This window comes from Oryzias melastigma, linkage group LG14, assembly GCF_002922805.2.
Source record: "Oryzias melastigma strain HK-1 linkage group LG14, ASM292280v2, whole genome shotgun sequence".
Lineage (NCBI taxonomy): Eukaryota > Metazoa > Chordata > Actinopteri > Beloniformes > Adrianichthyidae > Oryzias > Oryzias melastigma.
In genome coordinates, this window is record NC_050525.1 from 6,867,477 (window position 1) to 6,887,673 (window position 20,197).

At 44.0% G+C, this 20,197-nt stretch overlaps 1 protein-coding gene across 2 annotated transcripts in view; it reads left to right on the forward strand.

Annotated features, from left to right (window-relative positions):
* The window catches only part of prrc2c (proline-rich coiled-coil 2C), a 46,093-nt gene that overhangs the window by 7,806 nt on the left and 18,090 nt on the right, over window positions 1-20,197 (forward strand). For both annotated transcript variants that reach the window (XM_024261655.2, XM_024261656.2), the window contains exons 5-8: window positions 15,367-17,772; window positions 18,300-18,457; window positions 18,552-18,703; window positions 18,777-19,152. In XM_024261655.2, coding sequence (XP_024117423.1) covers window positions 15,367-17,772; window positions 18,300-18,457; window positions 18,552-18,703; window positions 18,777-19,152 — 3,092 coding nt within the window. The remainder of the gene's footprint in view (window positions 1-15,366; window positions 17,773-18,299; window positions 18,458-18,551; window positions 18,704-18,776; window positions 19,153-20,197) is intronic.

A 20,197-nucleotide genomic window follows, 5' to 3' on the forward strand; every position in this document is an offset into this window, starting at 1 on the left:
GGGGGGCTTGCTCTGTCCAGTTATTCTTATATACAGTCTATGACTAAACCCATACACAAGGCACACTGTATTATAAGCCTTACAAAAACATACCACATACCAACATCCTGGACAATGTCTACACCACACACAATGGAGCCTACAAAGCCACTCCCCTCCCCCACCTGGGTGCCTCAGACCACACCACTGTAATGCTAATGCCAGCATACAGGCCAAAGGTGAAAGTCATCAAACCAGCTACAAAAGTGGTCCGGGTGTGGCCTGAGGGATCTTCTGAGGCTCTACAGGACTGCTTCGCCACCACTGACTGGGGCATATTCAAACAAGCAGCCACCCACAACAACATCACTGACCTCCAGGAGTACTCAGAGACTGTCACATCCTACATGAGGAAATGCATGGAAGATGTCACTGTCACAAAAACAGTCACCACCCGAGCCAACCAAAAGCCATGGCTGACAGGAGAAGTCCACAGACTCTGGAGGAAACGGAACGCTGCCTTCAGAGTTGGAGACGAAGCTGCTCTGAGAACAGCCAGAGCCAACCTGTCACGTGGCATCAGGCTGGCCAAAAGAGAGCACTCCAGGAGGACAGCTGACCACTTCAGGGACAGTAAAGACACCAGGAACCTGTGGCGGGGGATTCAGACCCTCACAGACTACAAACCCACCCCACAGTCCTGCGATAACTCCACCCCCCTGCTGGACCAACTGAACGCCTTTTATGCTCGCTTTGTGGCAGACAACCACACACCAGCACAGAAAACTCCTCCTCCTCCTGACGACCTGGTGCTGATGCTTTCACCCGACAGCGTTAGGCGTGCACTAAGAGGAGTGAAGGCACAGAAAGCCCCAGGACCTGACAACATTCCTGGCTGTGTCCCGAGGGACTGTGCTGATGAGCTCACAGATGTCCTCACGGACATCTTCAACCCCTCCCTGAGCCAGGCTGTGGTCCCCTCGTGCTTCAAAGCCACCACCATCATCCCAGTACCAAAAAAGTCATCCCCCTCCTGCCACAACGACTACCGCCCAATCGCTCTCACCCCCATTCTCATGAAGTGCTTTGAGCGGCTAGTCATGCAGCACATCAAGTCTACCCTCCCCGCCACTCTGGACCCCTACCAATTTGCCTATCGGTCCAACCGCTCAACTGATGACGCCATCTCCACAGCTCTCCACTCAGCCCTCACCCACCTGGAAACCAAGGACTCGCATGTCAGAATGCTGTTCATCGACTTCAGCTCAGCAATCAACACCATCATCCCCCAGCAGCTCATCCACAAGCTGGACCACCTGGGACTCAGCACCTCCCTGTGCAACTGGCTGCTGGACTTTCTGACAGGGAGACCACAACCAGTTCGAGTCGGCAACAACACATCCAGAACCATCACGATAAACACGGGGGTTCCCCAAGGATGTGTGCGGAGCCCCTCCTCTTCACTCTCCTGACTTAAGACTGCGCTCCATCATCAAGCTCCAACCTCTTCATCAAATTTGCGGATGACACAACAGTGGTGGGTCTCATCAACAACAACGATGAGACCCCCTACAGGAGTGAAGTGTGCAGGCTGGCTTCGTGGTGCAGGGAGAACAATCTCCACCTGAATGTGGAGAAAACAAAGGAGATGGTTGTGGACTTTAGGAGAGCTCACACCCAGCACGGCCCACTGACCATCGATGGAGCTGCAGTGGAAAGGGTGAGCTGCACCAAGTTCCTGGGGGTGCACATCTCCGAAGACCTGCCATGGAACCACAACACTGCAGCACTAGCCAAGAAAGCCCAGCAACGCCTGTACTTCCTCCGCAAACTGAAGAGGGCCAGAGCTCCTCCTCCCATCATGCAGACCTTCTACAGTGGAGCCATTGAGAGCATCCTGACCAGCTGTATCACTGTGTGGTACGGAGCCTGCACAACATCCTGCAAGAAGACTCTGCAGCGCATTGTGAGAACAGCTGAGAAGATCATTGGTGTCCCTCTCACTGGATTATCAGACATCTATGACTCCCGCCTCACCCGCAAAGCCATCAGGATTGCGGGTGACCCATCCCACCCCTCCCAGAGCCACTTCAGCCTGCTGCCATCAGGGAGGAGACTGCAAAGTCTACGGGCCAGGACCAGCAGGCCCAGAGACAGTTTCCTCCACCAGGCCATCAGGAAGCTCAACTCCCTCCCAGCACTCCCCTCTCTGCCCCCACCCCCTGCTGCTACAAGCTAAACACAAAGGAGAGCATTCATGCATGCATCTGAAGAACACTGCCACTTTAAACATAATTTATCCTCATAGCCTTTGCACTACTATACTGTAAATTTTGTACATTATACTGTTATGTTTACATTTTTCTTTTTTTATTCTTATTTTTATTATTTTTATTACTGTAATTACTGTTGCTGTTTGCACAAAGGGAGGAGAGAAAGAAATTTAATCTGTGCTTTGTATGCCCTGTACTCAGCATATTTGACAAATAAAAGCCTACTTGACTTGACTTGAAAAAAAGGTAACAGAACCAAAACCGTAAGTTTAGTTAAGCTTCGTTCCACTATTTAACCACCCTTATTATTTTTTAATCAATCTCCTCCCACAAAACATCTTCAGTCTTTGAATTAAACAGCTGTTCATCAAACATGCCAGCCCTTTTATTGTTCATTCAGTGCCAGGCAGTTGTTCACCAATGATGCAGGTGGTTTTGGCCAAACCTTGGACAACAGTTAGGGCAGATCTTCAGGTGTCAACAATCCCTTCACACATGGAGGTGTAACTTGCCCAGGGCTGCATTCCAGTAAATTGTGCGCCATCTGTCATCCATCGCTCCCATGAACAAAGACTGTTCATGGGACTGTTCTGTTTTGCTTTTCCTCCAGTGGCACCAGGAACCTTTATTTTAAGGTCTGAAGTGGACCTCATGCAGTATGATCACTATTTATGTGAACACTATTTAGCAGGGCTGCATTCGCACGCAGTCACCAAACACATGGGAAAAACATGTGCGTAAAGTTTGGCTGGATTGCGCGGAAGTGCAGACTTTCAGGAGCGGAACATAGCTTGTATGGTGTCATTTTAAACTACATGCAGAAATAAGACATCTGCATGCATGTACCAAACTTTCCTCATGGATAATTCAGACACCCACTTGTGCTTCTCTGTGTATGTTTAATCCTCCCCGCTAGCAAAAAAATTAATCGCAGGAGAGAGACCGTCTACTTCCGTGTGCGTAAGCATATCCTCGTGCTTGATTGATGCATGCGTTAATTCAACAGTAGCTGCGTTTGCATGCGCAAAATGTCCTCGATCAGATCATAGATCAGATTAGAATAGAACTGTGCACATGGACCCATAAAAACTTCATCCAATTGTAGCAAACATTTCCATGCACCACAAGGTTGATCAGAATAAATCATGGTGGCATGTGCAGAACTGTCTGAAATACTGGAAATAGTCATAGAAGAAGAAATACTGAGTTCCGTTGTAAACAAACAAAGATCATGTATAGAGCGAGATGGTACTCTGAATGTGATTTCATTATTATTAATATTTTTAAGAGCCTGTTCACTCATAATTTTCTAAATCTGTGCAGCAATTTGCATATTGCCTGCATGTAAATATGTGGGAATAAGATCAGTCTTTATTCTGTTTGGATGTGATTGGAAATATGAATTTATGAGATTTTTACACGGTTTCTTAGGACTGTTTGGTGCGCAGAGCAGCATTTTTGCATTCAAAAGCTGCATCCGCCGGCTCATACCGTCCTGAAGCCGCTCGGAGAGACAGTTCTCCCGGGAGACGTGGTTCTCCTGAATTCGGCGGGTCTCTCACGCAGATCAGCCGGACGGACTGCGGTCCGAAGCTCACACCGTGACAAAGCACCCCGCGCACCCCCGCGTGTGCTCACACATGAAAGCTGTGGATCCGGCTTTTCTACTCAAAGAAAAGAGTTCGCTTGCGGAGAGCAGCGGATCGGTTCTGTTGGTGCTCCAAAGACTGCCATACCCTCTATGCATGAGGTAAAATCCAGCGCAGTAATGACACACGAACGGAACGTGTATTTACATGCAGCTTGAACGGATCAACCATCGGTAGAACCCACCTGTCTTGATTGGAAAGAAATTTGGATCCGAAAGAGTCTGATCGGGCCAGAGTATTCCAAAAGTCAAAATTAACACTGACGGACTTCATTGTAGTTTCACCTGAGGGAAAACTGTCAATTTCAGCACATGACGTAGGAACATGATCATCTCATGACTGAACAAATGAACACTGTCAGACAAATCATCCGCACGTTTTCAAGAATGTGCATGTGTAATGGTGCAGGCCGGGTAAAGCTTGCGCTCTGAAATGCTGGCTAATCTTTATGCATTTGTTGCAGTAATGTGGGTAACTTGAGATGTGGTCAACTTAGCGCCATCCACATTGTTTTCCAAGAGCACAACTTGTCAGAATCTTTGACTGTGCAGCTCACACACCGGCTGCTCGTTATTGTGAAAACAAATAACATGGTGCAAAATTTGGGGATTTTTCAACCCCTTTGACTTTTAGCGCCGAGGTTCTCTCTATTGCAGGTGGTGGAGGAGTACTAATGATCAGTAATAATACAATAAAAGAAGATTCTCCTCCCTGCCGCTACGTGCACGACCGTGCTGCTCCGGTGTGAATACCACCTGCTGAGCGCACCTTTATAAACCTTCGTAAAGTGTGTTCTTGAACGCACTGCACGCGGCTGGTGTGTAAGTACATAGTCCCACCTGTTTCCCCTCAAGATGCGTGCAGTGTGATCATCTGTGCGCTCTCCGCTTCTGTTTCAGCAAGAAATGGTTGGACAGTCAATCCAGCAGAGACTTCCCAAAGTTGCACAAGAACATTTTTTACTGATTTTGGAACTTGGTCTAGACAAAAGGCGTACTGGTTTATTAGGCGCCCAGACGATTAAAAAAAAAAAAAAGTTAGGCTTTTATGTGCAGGTGGAGGTTTGAGGACAAGAAGCTTTTTCCCTACATAACCATTTTGGAATTGTATTAAATTGTGGTTCTTTCCAATATAGCATGATTCTAATGTTAGCAGCCCAATAGTAATATCGTATATTAGGAAGTGATAGTACACCTTGTTGAAAGTGTTGCTGCAAAATATTTTTTCTTATTCTAGGTTTTTGTTTATTCCACAAAAAAGCTGATATTAATTTATCTACATTTGTAAAAAAAGATTTTGATAAATGTAAAGGGATCTAATGAAATGTATGTAAACATTTTGGGAGCACATTCTTTTTGATTGTGTTAATTCTGCCCCCCAGTGAAAGGGGAAACAGACACCAACATTCTAGATCTTTATGTGGTACTTGCTCCTGTCTTTTATGTTTCTTAAATTGTGAAGCTTTTGTCTTTTATGTTTTTAACCGGGAAAGCTTTGTCTTTTATGTTTTATTATCTTTGAAGTATTTGTTTTTATGCTTTTAACTTGTGAAGCACCTTGTGACTTTTGTCTGTGAAAGGTGCTATATAAATAAAACTTGCTTGCTTGCTTTTTGAGCTGAGGTAATAATGGGGAGTAGTTGAAATGTAATTAAAAGAGTATGTAATCCAAATTCATAAGTTTTAACATTTTTCTGAACTAACATTAAATGGAAATAGATCAAAATTAATTTTTTTAGCTTCTAAATTTAATTGCATATTTTCTTGTTTGTGAAGATTAACTGATATCCTGATATCTTACCAATTTTTTCTAGAAGATGTAACCCTTCTGCTCTCCTTAGCTTGTTTACATTAAAAGTGGGGTCATCTGGACCCCACAAGACAGTGCGCTGAACTTTTTTTTATCATTGATGTTTGAGTTTTATGGCAGACATAAAACCCTGTCCACCTTTGTCCACATTTGTCATGGAAGGAATCACACATCAAAATGTGGTTGGAGTCATCTGGACCCCAAGATAGCAGAAGGGTTTTAAATAAACTGGTAAGCTTTTTAAAGGTTGAATAGGAATAAAAGTATATCGTCTGCGTACAGGGATACTTTATTCACAGTATCATATCTTTCTATTCCTATTATATTGATTTAGTTTAATGGCAAATAATGCCTCGTTTCCACTGAGCGGTCAGGACCAGAGCAGTCCCCTCTTGCCCGGTTTGGAATGGTCCTGGCATTTCAAGTAAGCGTTTCGATTGAGTGTCGGACCACCAAAGCCCATACGGGGTGTAGATCGATGACGTAGCTGTGGATCAGAAAGAGAAGCTGCATCAGCTGACTCAGAAACGGAGGGAAAATAAAAAAGATGACTGCGGAACATAATTATAATCCGGATCAGATGTTTATTATGATTGAATCCAGCCTCTACGATGTAGAACAGTCTATTGTTTTGGATTTAAAAGAAAAAAAATCTATGTTGATCAGTGCTCCAATGTTCTTCAATAAATGTTTTGCAAAGCACGACCAGAAGTGTTTTGATTAGTATGGATCGGTAATTCTTGGGACACGGGGGTTGGGTGAGACAAATTTGGGGGGTTGGGTGTGTGTCCGTATTCGTGGATTTTGCGTCTCTCTGGTCCTCAGCCCCGCAAAAAAAGGGAAATACTGTATGTAAATAATGTATCATTCTTTGCAAGAAGATTGCGAGTGTTGTGAGATGACTGTTTGAGCTGTGCGTCTTAGCTTGACGCGGTGCAGGAGAGGGCTGGGGAAAGAGTGCATGATCGTTCGCATGAGGAAAGCAGCAAGCGCTTCGGGGAGAGAAAGGGAAAAAAAAAAAAGGAATTATTATGCCGTCGGTTGTTGTCAATTGTCAGCGGAAAGAAAGACAGCCTTGTCGTGTGCCACTTTGAAGGGGAAAGGAAGGAGGGAGATTATTGTTGGTACGGACAGCTGCTAGAGGCGAAAAATATAAAACTTTAATCCAGCAGCTAAAGACGATAATATTTCTGGAACATCTGGCAGAGTGGGACTATAAAAAATATTAAATAGACGCCTGAGATTATAAAATTATTGACAACCTTTTACGAAACAAGTTTGGTCATCCGCTGTTATCGAAAGCAAAGCCTCTTCTATGTTTATATTCCTAGAAAATGCATCAATTACAGTTTTATCACTGTAAGACTCTGTTCTATATAATGTTGAATAGTATTTATGAAAGCAAGAGTTAATTTTTAGATTATCTCTTTGCTCAGGACCCAAGTGATCATTTATTTCGATATTAGACCTGCTAACAGTTTTTTGATAAAGTTGTTGGTCTAAAAGTTTTCCTCGCCATGTTCACATATTTTACTTTGTGTCTTATTAATGACATTTTCAACATGTCTGGTTTAAAGCAGATTAAATTCTTTTTGAAAATTTAATCTTAATTTGAACATGTCATCAGATGGAGTAACTGTGAGTGCCGGGTCCAATTTAAGGATTTAATTTGTTAATTTGTCTAGTTTCAAACTGTAATGTTTTCGCTGTTTCTCTGTATGACATAATTTGTCCCCTAAGGTATGCTTTCAATGTTTCCCACACAGTTGAAAGGGACATTCCTGGGGTTTGGTTATTTTTCATGAAAAAATATATTTCTGAAGAGATAAATTTAGTCAAGTGTTCATCATAAAGTAGTACATTATTAAGCCACCAGGGACGGTAATTATTGCGTGAGACAGGTATGCTTTGCGTAAGCAATAAAGGGTGTTAGAGACGAGTTTTTGCCTCTAACACAGCCCGGGCCGCTGCTCGCTGCTTGTCAGCTGCCTCTGGAGTCCCACAAGCCAGCCAGGCCTGATAGGACTCCTTCTTCAGCTTGACGGCAACCCTTACTTATATACTTATTTTATTATATATTTTTCTTTTTTATATATATTCCTTTTTTATTGAGTTTTTCAAACAGGTGTTTTATTAGTACACGTAATAGTGGTGGATGGAAATTTCCACCTTGAAATCCCTGATTACTCCATACAACCTACACCATTACCTTTTATAAATTAAAACTTTATCATTCAGTACATTATCACACCATTATTTCAGAATTGTTTATTCTCTTTTTTTTTGGGTTGAAATCTCTCGAAACATAAAAAATGCCCAACTCGGCCATCTTTTATTTTTTTACTAACTGCTCTATTTAGTACCCTCCCCCTTGTGGAATCCAACCATTGATTTAATCTTTGATTCAGATCTCCTCCCCCAATCAGAATCCTCTTCACTTCTGATGTCATCAAGTCAAACAGCTGCCTGTAAACTGACCAATCAGATCCAGGAGGTGTACAGATATTAAAAAGGGTCACCAATTCCCCTTCTGACTTTCCTCTCACAAAGATGAAGCTCCATTATTTGCCCCTAATAACTGATGATTTCCCAAAGGAAATTCCTTGTGAAATCAATATGAGAAATGGCGTTTATTTTATATTTATATAGCGCTTTTCTACCTCCCTTGAAGGCCCAATATGGCTACCCCTCTCCTATATCCAGAATTTAGAAGATGCAGAAAAGACTTGGTTGTAACTTTTTTTTTAAGTTTTTCGTATTCTTTTTTTGTTAAACGCATATACTTTTTCTTTCCTCATCTTGGTTGATATTTTGCTTCTTTTGATTGGACTATGCAATCCATTTACATTGTATGAACTTACATTGTGAAAATCTAAATAAAAAGAAAAACAAGGATCCAATGTTGAGGTCCATATCTTGACCTTAACTGAGCTCTAAACAGGCTCTGAGGGGTGACCTCTGGTCGGTACAAGTAGAGGTCACTCTCTGCTAGTGTTGGAATGTTATGTGTCCATTTTAATTGAAGACCCCCTCCCTTTTTAAACTCAAAAAGAGGAAATAACCCTTTTAAATCAGTACTTTAACTACCAAAGAAAATCAGCTTTATGCCTTGTTCACATTGGACGCGGAAGCTGTGTGGAGCGGAATGCGCGTTGCGTCCACTCCGCTCGGAAGTTCACACCAAATGTGGATTTTTCTGCGACGGTTGACAGGCGCTTCTGCTAGAGCTTTTTTTTGTTTTTGTCATCATGGGTAATAAGTTAATAACCTAAAGATATTATCCCGTGTTTCTGCTAAGAGGAACTGCTCTCTGCCTTTCTGTTGTTGTTCTACACCCAAATTCCAGCCCCCGCTCCGGAGTCTGCCCACTATGTTGATCTGTATGCGCGCGCGTGTGTGCAGGTTTGTCTATTTTGTGTGTGTGTGCGCACTCGCACGTGTGTGTGCCTGGGTAAATTAATAAACTAAAAATATTCTGCTGTTCTCTGCCTCTCTAGTTATTTAAACCCAAAGCCCAGCCCCACGCCCCGCTCCTGAGTCAGCCCACTACTTTGATCTGTGTGTGCATGTCTATCTGTTTTGTGTGTGGGTGCGTGCGCACGTGTGTGTTGCAATTATGTCTATTTTCATCTCTACAGTCTGTTTAGGCACAAAAAACATGATCACATTTCTCAATCACTGTGTTTTATTGTGAAAAATTGGTACTATTTTGAAAATAAACCAGATTTTTCCATGTGTCTTGATGCAACTTCCTGCCAGAATTGACGCGGATCGCTCGTGGCTCTCACACAAAATAGACCAGACGCCGAAACGATCCGCTGCATGGTGCAGGTCATCCGCTTAGCGCCGCTTAGCGCCTTGTGTGAACAACACCATAGGTTAACAAGGGCGCCAAATGGAAGCGGACTCCGTGCCGCTTCGTGGCGTTTCCGTGTCCAGTGTGAACAAGGCGTTAGTCACCATGCATGTCTACATGTTTATTGTTTTAGTGATTCACTGACCTAATAGCTCATTGATTTGCCAATCTAGAACCCATCTCAAGTTTTCTTAAAAGCTTGCTGCTTCTGCTTGTAACCCAGCCTTGTTTCCTGTAGGCATCTTGCTGAAGATCTGCCATGATGATCGTAGTCTCCTCTCCATCGGTCCTCAGCTGGTTTCACCACTTCCACCTGGAAACCTCTGGTTTTCATGTCTTTTTTCGCTTCTTCTACTGTGTTATAGGTGCATGGTTCTCTTTGCGCACTCCTTCTGTCTCCTCGGTGCATATCATGATACAAAAACACTTTTCTCACTTCAAATTCAAAGCCACTTTTCTGCCATGCTTTCTTAATAAGTTCTTTTTTACTCCTGTAAGTGAGCAGTTTCACCACTATCAACCTCGGGCGATGCGGGACCAATGCACAGTGCGCTCTTTCAATGCTGAGTTTGAATGATGGCGCTAATTCTTGCTTTTCTCTAATGGGGTGCACATTGACTCCGCACCATCCTCTACTCCTTCCCTCACACCATGAATCCTGATGTTTTCCCATCTTTCTTGGCCTATTATTCAGTCCTCAAGCTGTTTCTGCAGAGCTGCCAACTCCATGGTGGTCTTCTTCATACTTAATATGCGGTCCTCAGAGTTCGCGATTCATTTCTCAGCCTTATCAATTCTGTAGTTTGTCTTTCTGATGTCCTCTCAAATGCCTTTTAAGGTGTCAGAATTCTCGCACCAAAACTCCTGTATCTCTCGAAGGACGGTTTCCAAGTCTGAAATCTCGAAAGTTCGTCGCAATGACGGCTTTGCTAGCTCCTCTGTTATCTCTGTCGTTCTGCCTGCCTGCTCGGCTAGCTTAGCTGCGTTGTTCGAGTGTACGATGGTGTCTGGTACTACTTTTCTCCCAAGTTTCTACTTTTTCTTCTGTTCATATTCAATTCCCCTACCTTTACTTTTACTTTGTATTTCCAACGACATACTTGAATTGGATATACAGGGCTTAATAACTTCCACTTTGGGGAGTGTCGGTCTTATGGTGCCACCATTTTCGTGGTGCATATTTATCATATTTATATCTTTTTCACGGGACAACACAGGTGAAATCAATTTTTGACGCAATGAAAAGTAGTCAATGCCAATTTTGAATAGCAGTGGAAAGTTTTTCTGCAAAATAAATCATCATAGACGCATCAATAGCCAAACCCCTGGCAACAAAAGTGAGGGGTGTACTCACTTTTGGGAGATGCTGTATTCCTTTCAAGGTAAATTTTTGGTTGAAAAGTTATAAGTTTAATATACTGCTCACAGAAATTAAAGGAGCCCTTTAAAGAAACACATTAGATACGTCCCAGAGATCTTCTATTGGGTTTAAGTCAGGGGATGGTGAAGGCCATTCAATTGTTTCAATTCCTTCATCCTCCAGGTACTGCCTGCCTACTCTTGCCACGTGCCGGGCATTAGAAGGAAACCAGGACCTACTGCACCAGTGTAGGGTCTGACAATGGGTTCAAAGATTTCATCTGGATACCTTATGGCAGTCAGAGCACCATTTCCAAGGCAGTAGAGGTCTGTGGGTCCCTCCATGGATATGCCTCCCCAGACCATCACTGACCCACCACCAAACCTGTCATGTTGAACCTTGTTGCAGGCAGCACAACGTTCTCCTTGTCTTCTCCAGACTCTTTCACGTCTATCACAGGTGCTCAGGGTGAACCTGCTCTCGTCTGTGAAAAGTACAGGGCACCAGTGGTGGACTTGCCAATTCTGGTGTTCTTGAGCAAATGCCAGTGGAGCTCCACGGTGCTGGGCAGTGAGCACAGGGCCCACTACAGGACGTGGGGCCCTCAGGCCACCTTCATGAAGTCTGTTCCTGATTGTTTGGGTAGAGACATTCACACCAGTGGCCCTCTGGAGGTCATTCTGTAGGGCACGAGCAGTGCTCAGCCTGTTCCGCCTTGCACAAAGGAGCAGGTATCGGTCCTGCTGAGGGGTTGAGGACCTTCTACGGCCCTGTCCAGCTCTCCCAGAATAACCACCAGTCTCCTGAAATCTCCTCCATGTTCTGGAGATTGTGCTGGGAGACACATTAAACCTTCTTGCTGCAGCACGTGTGGATGTGCCATCCTGGAGAAGTTGGACAACCTGTTCAACTTCTGTAGGGTTAAGGAATCTCCTCATACTGCCAGTAGAGATAATTATCAAGCCAAAATCAGCACGAGTGGAAAACCAGCCAAAAAAGATCAAGAGGGAGAAACTTGAAATGACCTCCACATGTAACACCAGTCCTGTTTTGAGGGTTTTCTAATTGTTGCCACTGAAGTGCACCTGTTGTTAATTCCATGAACACCAATACAGCTGAAATTGATTAACGAGGCCCTCAGCTGATTAACCAACCAGAAAATTATCAGACAGGTTTAATTCAATTCATGCCAGGCCCAATAAAAAAAGTGTTCCTTTAATTTTTGTGAGCAGTTTATATATTTCTTCAGATAGTGTCATGTTTGCAGCAACTGCTAATATTTAATAGAAAATATTTAGAGAATGGAACAAAGTTGTTGTAGTTACAGCCCTGAGACCTTCCACCACCAAGTTGTGATCCCTCATGCTCTCGCACAGGGGTCTCCAACCTTTTATGCTCACTTAGCTACGTTTACATAATGAAAAAGCCGGGGAGCTACTCATGTTTGAAAACTTTCATGCACACTTAAAATTTTACACTTAACAATTAAAAACAGTAAAGTTGGAACAAAAAACATTTTATGTTCAAAACTTTCTTAACTTTTACATATGATTCTGTCAGTGAGAAGCCTGGCACTGTATAGATTCAACCAGAGTGCTGTAAGCAATAGTGTATCCACTGATGGAGTCATTTAAATGCTCAGTCTGGATCTGAACTTTGACTTGATGACATTCATGTCAGAAAAGGTAGATTCACAAAGGTATGTTGACCCAAATAATGCTGCCATTTTCAGAGCTGCCTGGTGGAGATTTTTATAATGTTCTGGCTGCACTAAACTCCAGAAGTGTTCAGAATGCTGCCGGGATTTTAGCTAAACATCATTTTGGAGATGTATGACTTCCATCTCCACAGGGTCAACAGGGAACAGGTCAGCATCTGTCCTGACAACTCACTGATGGCCACACCCAGAAAGGCTTCACAATAAATGTCCCCAGGGTGTCTAGTTTTTCAAAGTTGCAGAATCTGTTTGAAAATTCTTTTATCAGCTTGGACAGATAATAACAATATTTTTGAACATTAAGGACCTTTTCTGCCCCTGAATTGCCTTCCAGCATCTTTGCAACAGAGAAGAAGAGCTGGATGAATAAATTGAGCTGTACTTTGAAGGCCTTAAAGGCCTTGTGCAGTGGCAATTTTTTTTTTTTAAATTTAGAAAGTCAATAGAACTTGGAAAACTAATCTGATAAAAATATTCACTTAAAACGATCCAGCGCGATTTTATTGATCATTTTATGGTCGTGCACAGCTTTAAATTTGGGCGATAGGTGGTGATGGGCGGGGGCTGCGCGTGACGTCACTCCAGGGATCCCAGAGTGTAAACAACAATGGCGTACGGTTTGAGAAGCGACTTAGACCACGATTTAGCGGATATTTCTTTGGATGAAGGTGATGACCCTTCATCAAACACGGGAATTTTAACGACACGGGGTTCGGAGGGAGTACAGCCCTACTAGTTTGAACCGGAGGTTTCCTCATCTGAGGATACAGGGGCTTCGGATGACGATGGTGAAAGCTCATACAGCGATGGCAAGGAGAAGACGATCAAACTTGACTATTTAGAGGAAGTAAACCTGCTTAAGGATCATTACCGGAAAATGAAAGGTGCCGCCACTGCCACGGAGCGTTCTTTGTCGTCCTCCTCCAGGACCGAGGCGGACAGAGCCCCCCCGCCCGGACGAGGGTCTGCTGCGGCGACGGGTTGGCCCGCTCCCCCACCACCCTCTTGGCCTCCCTCGCCCGCGCAACCAACCCCCGCGCGGGTCCTCTTTCCAGAGGAAAGGAGGGAGGGAGTAAAAACCCTTCGTGCGGGCTCGGCTGCCGGCGCCAGACAACTGTCCGGCGAACCCACGGCGCCCCCCATGCCCGGGGCCTCGGAACCACAAACCCCCCTCAGCGCGGCGCGGCGGCCTCACCCTGGCCGTCCGGCGCGCGCCCTCCAGGTGCCCGTACACCCCCCGCGTTCCTCCTCCGGAGGGCCGGGAAGGGCTCAAAGCCTCCCCCTGACCGGGGAGCGCCCCTCTCCTTTATTGAAACGGGAAATTCATGAAGGGAGACCCCCTTCTTCGGCACATTACTGCACCCAAATACCACACTCCTATTCACCATTATCCCGTTCGAATCCCCAAATCCACGGCAGTCCAAATTCTATTATGTTAAGTAATTCCATGCCCAGAAAGTCATCACAACACTAGTTGATCTAGCTGTATGTTCCTGTACTGACATCACACGACCTATGACCTACTTATCGGTGGCTGCCCAAAATCTGAGCGACCGCGCTATCTTTGAACGCTTGAAGAGAGTGCACAGGGCCGCGGGTGACAAAATAATTATATCGGGGTTCATTTGTGACATAAATACTAATCTTTCATTGCAGTTTAAGAAAAATCCTGATTTTCACCGCACAAGGCCTTTAACAGCACTGGTCATGTCACAGAATTTTTTGTCTCTACCATGTAATTGTGGGTTCATCTCACTCGCGAGGTGTATCTGCATGATGGAAAATAGGGGACATTTTTTATTATTGTTTTCACAAAAATAAGTAAAATATCTCAGTTCAGGAAAGCCGAGCAAGGTGCCCGCGCTCCGGGTTTCCTGCAGCGGCAGTCTCTCCCAGCATGTGGAGCAAGTGAGCTCTGCTGATCCCGGGTCTGTTTGCAGTCAGAGAACCGCCGCGCTGCGACAGGACAAAACACTTGTATTTGATTTGTATTTTACCCACCAATCTAGTCACTGAAAACATCATGTAGCCAAAGCTGAGTTTGTGATTGGCTGGTGCAAAGCAGCAACCTGTCAAACTGATCTGCTGTGAAATGAAACCAAATATTCGAGCGCTGCGTGGCGTGTGCTGGCTCTTGTGCTTGCACCGTCAGTGTCTTTATATTAGCCCACTCACTATCACAGGAAAGGCAACAGGATTGGTTAGAACTTCAAAATACTGAAGTGATTGACATGTCCAAAGACCAATAGACATTCAATGAAACTAAGCACCAAAATACTGCACAGTTTGCAGCAGCTTCTTCCTGTTTCGGTAGAACTGCGTAAATTATACCGGTTCCTACTTGGAACAGAACTTTGGTGCCCAACCATAGTTGTCACCAAGTGAAAGATCAAACTTGTTCTTCTAGCATTGCAGTGAACTACTAGGGTCAGCTACCGGTAGCTCACGAGCAACTAGTTGGAGACCCCTGCTCTAGCAATATCCAGTCGCTTCCTCTGAACTGATGCTTTGTAACCTTTTAGACCTGTCTTTGTCTTTTAATTAGGTGGAAACACCAGTTCATGTTTTACCTTCTCTCGTTTCCTCACACAATACCATGAATGTTTTGTCTTCAGGCTGCTAAAGCATCATTTCCTTTGATTTAATTACACTGTTATCAGCTCTAATTGAGATTGTTTTCCAAATATTGTTCTGACTATACAATTTTGTTTTTCTCTTTTTAGAGTGAGCTGTAGTTTGGATCTGGACAGAGGTATTTCAAATCTCTATAATCGAGATTGCAACACTCCGGAGTCTCACAAGAACGACTTTTTTCAGGACCCTTCAGAGCATTTGCAACCATTTACACAAGACCCAGAGAATGCTTTAGAAAGGGTCTCAAGCTGTTCAAACTTTGATCAAGAGGGGTCAGACTTACCACAAGGAGAAGTGGACGTGCTTGATAAAGTCACTCTCCAGAGCTGTATCTCACAGGGCTCTAGCCATTCCCTTAAGATAGCTGAATCCAGGTTTGATGGGTTACCTATAGCAGCAAAATCATTTGAGCTACAGGATGCTGGAGAACTGAGTGATAAACGCCAGAGTGAATTCTGTGCTCAGTCAACTTTGACCAGCAACAGTGCTACATCTCCTATTGATGGATTACACAAACAAGAAAAGCTGCACCTGCCAACTCCTAGTAAGCAAAAAGCAGAGCTTCGTTGGGTTGGAAGATCGGGGATTGGACGCAGAGAAGGACTAGGAGGGGAGAGGCCAATTCGTAGGTCAGGGCCAATAAAAAAACCTGTCCTTAGAGATATGAAGGAGGAGAGGGAGCAAAGAGAAGAAAGAGAGAAACGTATTGAAAGAGGGGAACGAGGAGATCGGTTGAAAAAAGACCAGTCATCCAAAGTTACTACTGCTGCTTCTGCTGCTGTGTCAGAAGGCTCAAAGTCTCATGGGGAAAGCAAGAAAGAATCTAAAGAGATAGAAGAAATTCAAACTTCCAATCCAAGAGGCAGAGACTCTCAGCTCTCCTCTGGAGTGCCTACATCTTCCTCCCAAGAGGAGAAAGTGGACAAACTCCCTAGTGCTGACAAGCATCCAGAACCAAATTTGGCTTCTCGGAAAGAGTCCTCTCTGTCTTCACGGGTTTGCAAGCGAGAGGAAAGAGAGAGGGATCGGGACAGAAATAGGGAGAAGGACATGGAAAAGGAAAGGGAGAGAGAGTGGCCTACTGACTCCAGTTTCAAAGGGCGTGGCAGAGGAGAATATTATTCCAGAGGACGGAGCTATCGAGGATCTTATAGCGGTCGAGGCAGAGGGAGCCGGGGGCGAAGTCGAGCAGAGTTCTCCTACCGGGAGGCCAGATTACGCTCAGATCTCCCTTCTGCTGGAGGTGCTGCTGCCTTTCGCAACAGGGAGGAAAGTGAAACCCGTAGTGAAAGCTCAGATTTTGAAGTCATACCAAAACGAAGAAGGCGCCGTGGTTCTGATACGGACTCTGAAAGTGAGGGAGGACGGGAGTCTGCCAGTGACACTGGACCCTCTGACCGTGAGCCTAGCACCAAACCTAGTTGTCTATTGAGGAGAGACCTTCCCATTGATGGTCGTTCTGTCTGTCACAAACCTGGCTTTGGAATGCCCCACATGGGAGAAAAGTTTGGGGTTAGAGGTGAAGACGAAAGCAGGTCCAAACCAGGATTTCTTCCAAAAGGAGAACCTTCTCGCAGAGGAAGAGGTGGATTATACAATAGACGAGGTGGAACAAGGGAAAGGGGAGCCCCTCGGTCAGCCCCTCTCAGACGACCAAGAGATTGCTCTTTCCAGTGGCCCTCTAAACCAATGGAAACATTCAAGCCTGAGGATGCCGATTCTTTAACAAAACATGACAATAACACTGACAGACGGCCGCCTAAAACAGATGGCAAGAAATTAGAAGGTGTTTCTCAGGGTAGTAGAGAAAGGCCCCGTAGAGCCAGACCAGCCAGGCCCCCTAGACAGGATAAGCCTCCTCGCTTTAGACGTTTGAAAGAGCGTGAGGCAGCGGTGATGGCTACTTGTGAGGCAACAAAAAGTCCATCTACCTCTTCTGTACCTGCTGTAGGTGAGCCAAGTTTAACCCTAATTCCTGTTTCCCCAACCATGTCTCGAGCTGCAGGAGCTCCCCCACTTGTTCCTACCGACTTAGTCACAGCTGTACCTGACCACCCTTCTCCTTTAGAAGCATCCCTACCCGAGACCAGCTGTCCTGCCACTGGGGCAGTAGGTACCAAGTCCCCCGACTTGTCAAACCAGAATTCCTCTGACCAAGCAAATGAGGAATGGGAAACTGCTTCTGAGAGTAGTGATTTCAATGAAAGGAGAGAGCGAGAAGAAAAGAAAGGAGCTCCAGAAACTACCAATGAAGTAACTACAGCCTCCACTCCAGTACTTGCATCTCCCCTAGTCACCATGACTCCCAATAAAAACCTCACAGATGGAGGTGTAACTCAAAAACGTGAAGGATCCCAAACAGCCAAGAGAAGTTTCTCAAGCCAGAGACCTACAGAAAGGCAGAATCGAAGAGGCAACAGTGGAGCGAAACCAGGTCGTAGTTACGCTGGAGGTAAAGGAGAAAGGAGAGGAGGAGCTACAGCTGGTAGAAAGGGGTGAGTTTAAAACCTTCATGTTTTTGTCTATTGTTGGTCTCTGTTTAAATTCATCACCAAAAGAAGCTCAACTCAAAAAACTCAATGTCAGATCTCCTCTTCTGTCTTCTCACATAATCACAATTGTGATATATTTGTTTTTTCCTTCATTGAGAGTTGTAGTAAAAAAACATAAACATATAAATACCAGTGTAAGTTCTTTGGGCATGCCAACAATTTGTTCTCAGACACTTGATGTGGAAAAACCACACTGCCAGGACGAATACTCAAGAGATGGACTTGAGAGAAACTCCTAAACTTCTGCCAGATTCTCTTAACTTTTGGACTTCATTTTGTAACAGCACAACCTCTTTTACTGCCCAGTTGGTATATTTGAATCTACATTTTCTTTATGCAGCATCTTCACAAATGTTTTCCCAAAAACATCAGTCATCTTTGTTACGAAGGAATACATACCTTGAAACTTTAGATCAGTGAAGTTAAAAGTTTATTTTTTAAGTGGATTTTTGTTGTTTCTCTTTAAACAGCCCTACAGCCCAGCAGAGCACTGATGCACCGGCAGCTGGAGGAACAGCCCAGAAACTTGCTAAAGACCAGCCTGCCCGTTGCAAAGACGAGAGCAAACTGGCCACCAAGAAACCCAAGGAGAATGCGCTTTCCCAGTTTGACCTCAACAACTATGCCAGTTAGTCAAAACTTTTCCTATATTGGCATTTGACTGTGTTATGCTACTGCTGGTCACTCTTACACAGCCAGAAACAAATATCTGATTATTGTAGGTGTTGTGATTATCGATGATCACCCAGAAGTTACTACAGATGACCCCCAGTCCAGCACCAATGACGATGGCTTCACAGAGGTTGTGTCCCGCAAGCAACAGAAACGCCTGCAGGATGAGGAGAAACGAAAAAAAGAAGAGCAGATTACTCAGGTACGAATTGCCATTGTTTATCCTGTAAATTAAAAACAAAATGGACAGCTATAGTCACCTGTTGATCTTACAGAACTGGAGTAAAAAAGGCCCTGGTGAAAAGAGCAGAGGAAGTGGAGGAAAACTGCCTCCAAGATTTGCCAAAAAACAGTCATCACAACAGCAACATCAGCAACACCAACTGCTGTCACAGGCTTCACAGTCTCAGCCTCCTGTAATTGCTCCCCCAACTTCCCAGCTACATTCTCACTCTGCCCCCTCCCAGCCCACTTTGTCTCCTCAAGCCCTGGAAGGAACCACGGCTCCCATGTCATCCATCCCGTCTGGCACTGTTGAAGTAGCCTCAAAAAGCCTTCCCCTGGCCCCCACGCAGGCCCACAGTACTTTGGGCACAGAGCTGTGGGAAAACAAAGTCGCAGGCTCTTCAGTCCTTCCTGATGTCAAGAAACGTGAGTGGAGAAGTTAATAAATGATTTTGTCTATAACAAAATTGATTGATTTATCAATTAATTATCAAAAAATCACAGATTTCTTAAGCTTATGTATTGTCATGTATGTATGGAAGTTTTTTTCACCCATAATTGAAATTAAAAAGCAATTCTCAGTTGACAATTCAATTTACAATTTGGTCATGCAATTTAAAAGTACATTTTGCAATGTTGAATTCAATTCTAAAAATTTCAATTCAAGCCAAAGTTTTTGAGAATAAAATGTTGAATAAAAAAAAATCTGTTGCATTTTAAATGGTCATGGGTTTTGATGCCATCATTCAAATGAAAATGCAATTAGTAATTTACAATATAATAGACCCTTTTCACGTGACATCACACATCGCCAGACGTGTGAGTGGCTTCCGGCTTGAATTGTTTAGAATGGCAAAGCTGACAGCTGAACACGGTTTAAAGCAATTTTACATAAATAATAACGGGTAACCAAACCAATTGTAACTGAAATTTGCACAAAATGTATTTAATACATGTCCTACCTGGATGTATTAGTTTCCTCCTCTTAGATTGTTCACAAATCATAGTACAAATGTCAGTTCTGCCTACAGAAGTCAGCTGCTGCAGCTGCTTCCCCAAATTCCTATGGATGATATTCAGACCCTCCAGGATTTCACAGCAGATTATTATGATTGTTGTGGTCTAAAAATATTGATGTTATGGAGGCTTTTGTGAAAAGTTGCAACAAAAGTTGCGCTGTTTTTTTATATATATATATTTTGAAAATCACCTAAAAAGTGTTAATTATGAAAAAAAGTCACATTCTCTTATTCCTACCCTTTTTATTGTGATACATGCTCTAGGAAAATTCTTAATCATCACTATATACAATGTTGTTGTGCTGTAATTTTGTAATTTAACTAGAATAGTACCATGAAATACAAAATAAACTTTTGGTCGTTCCTGCTCGGAATAACCCAAATATTTGTGTACTGATTTAAGCATACTTTAGAATAAAGTTACATTTTCCAGGGAAAAATTGTCCGCTTCA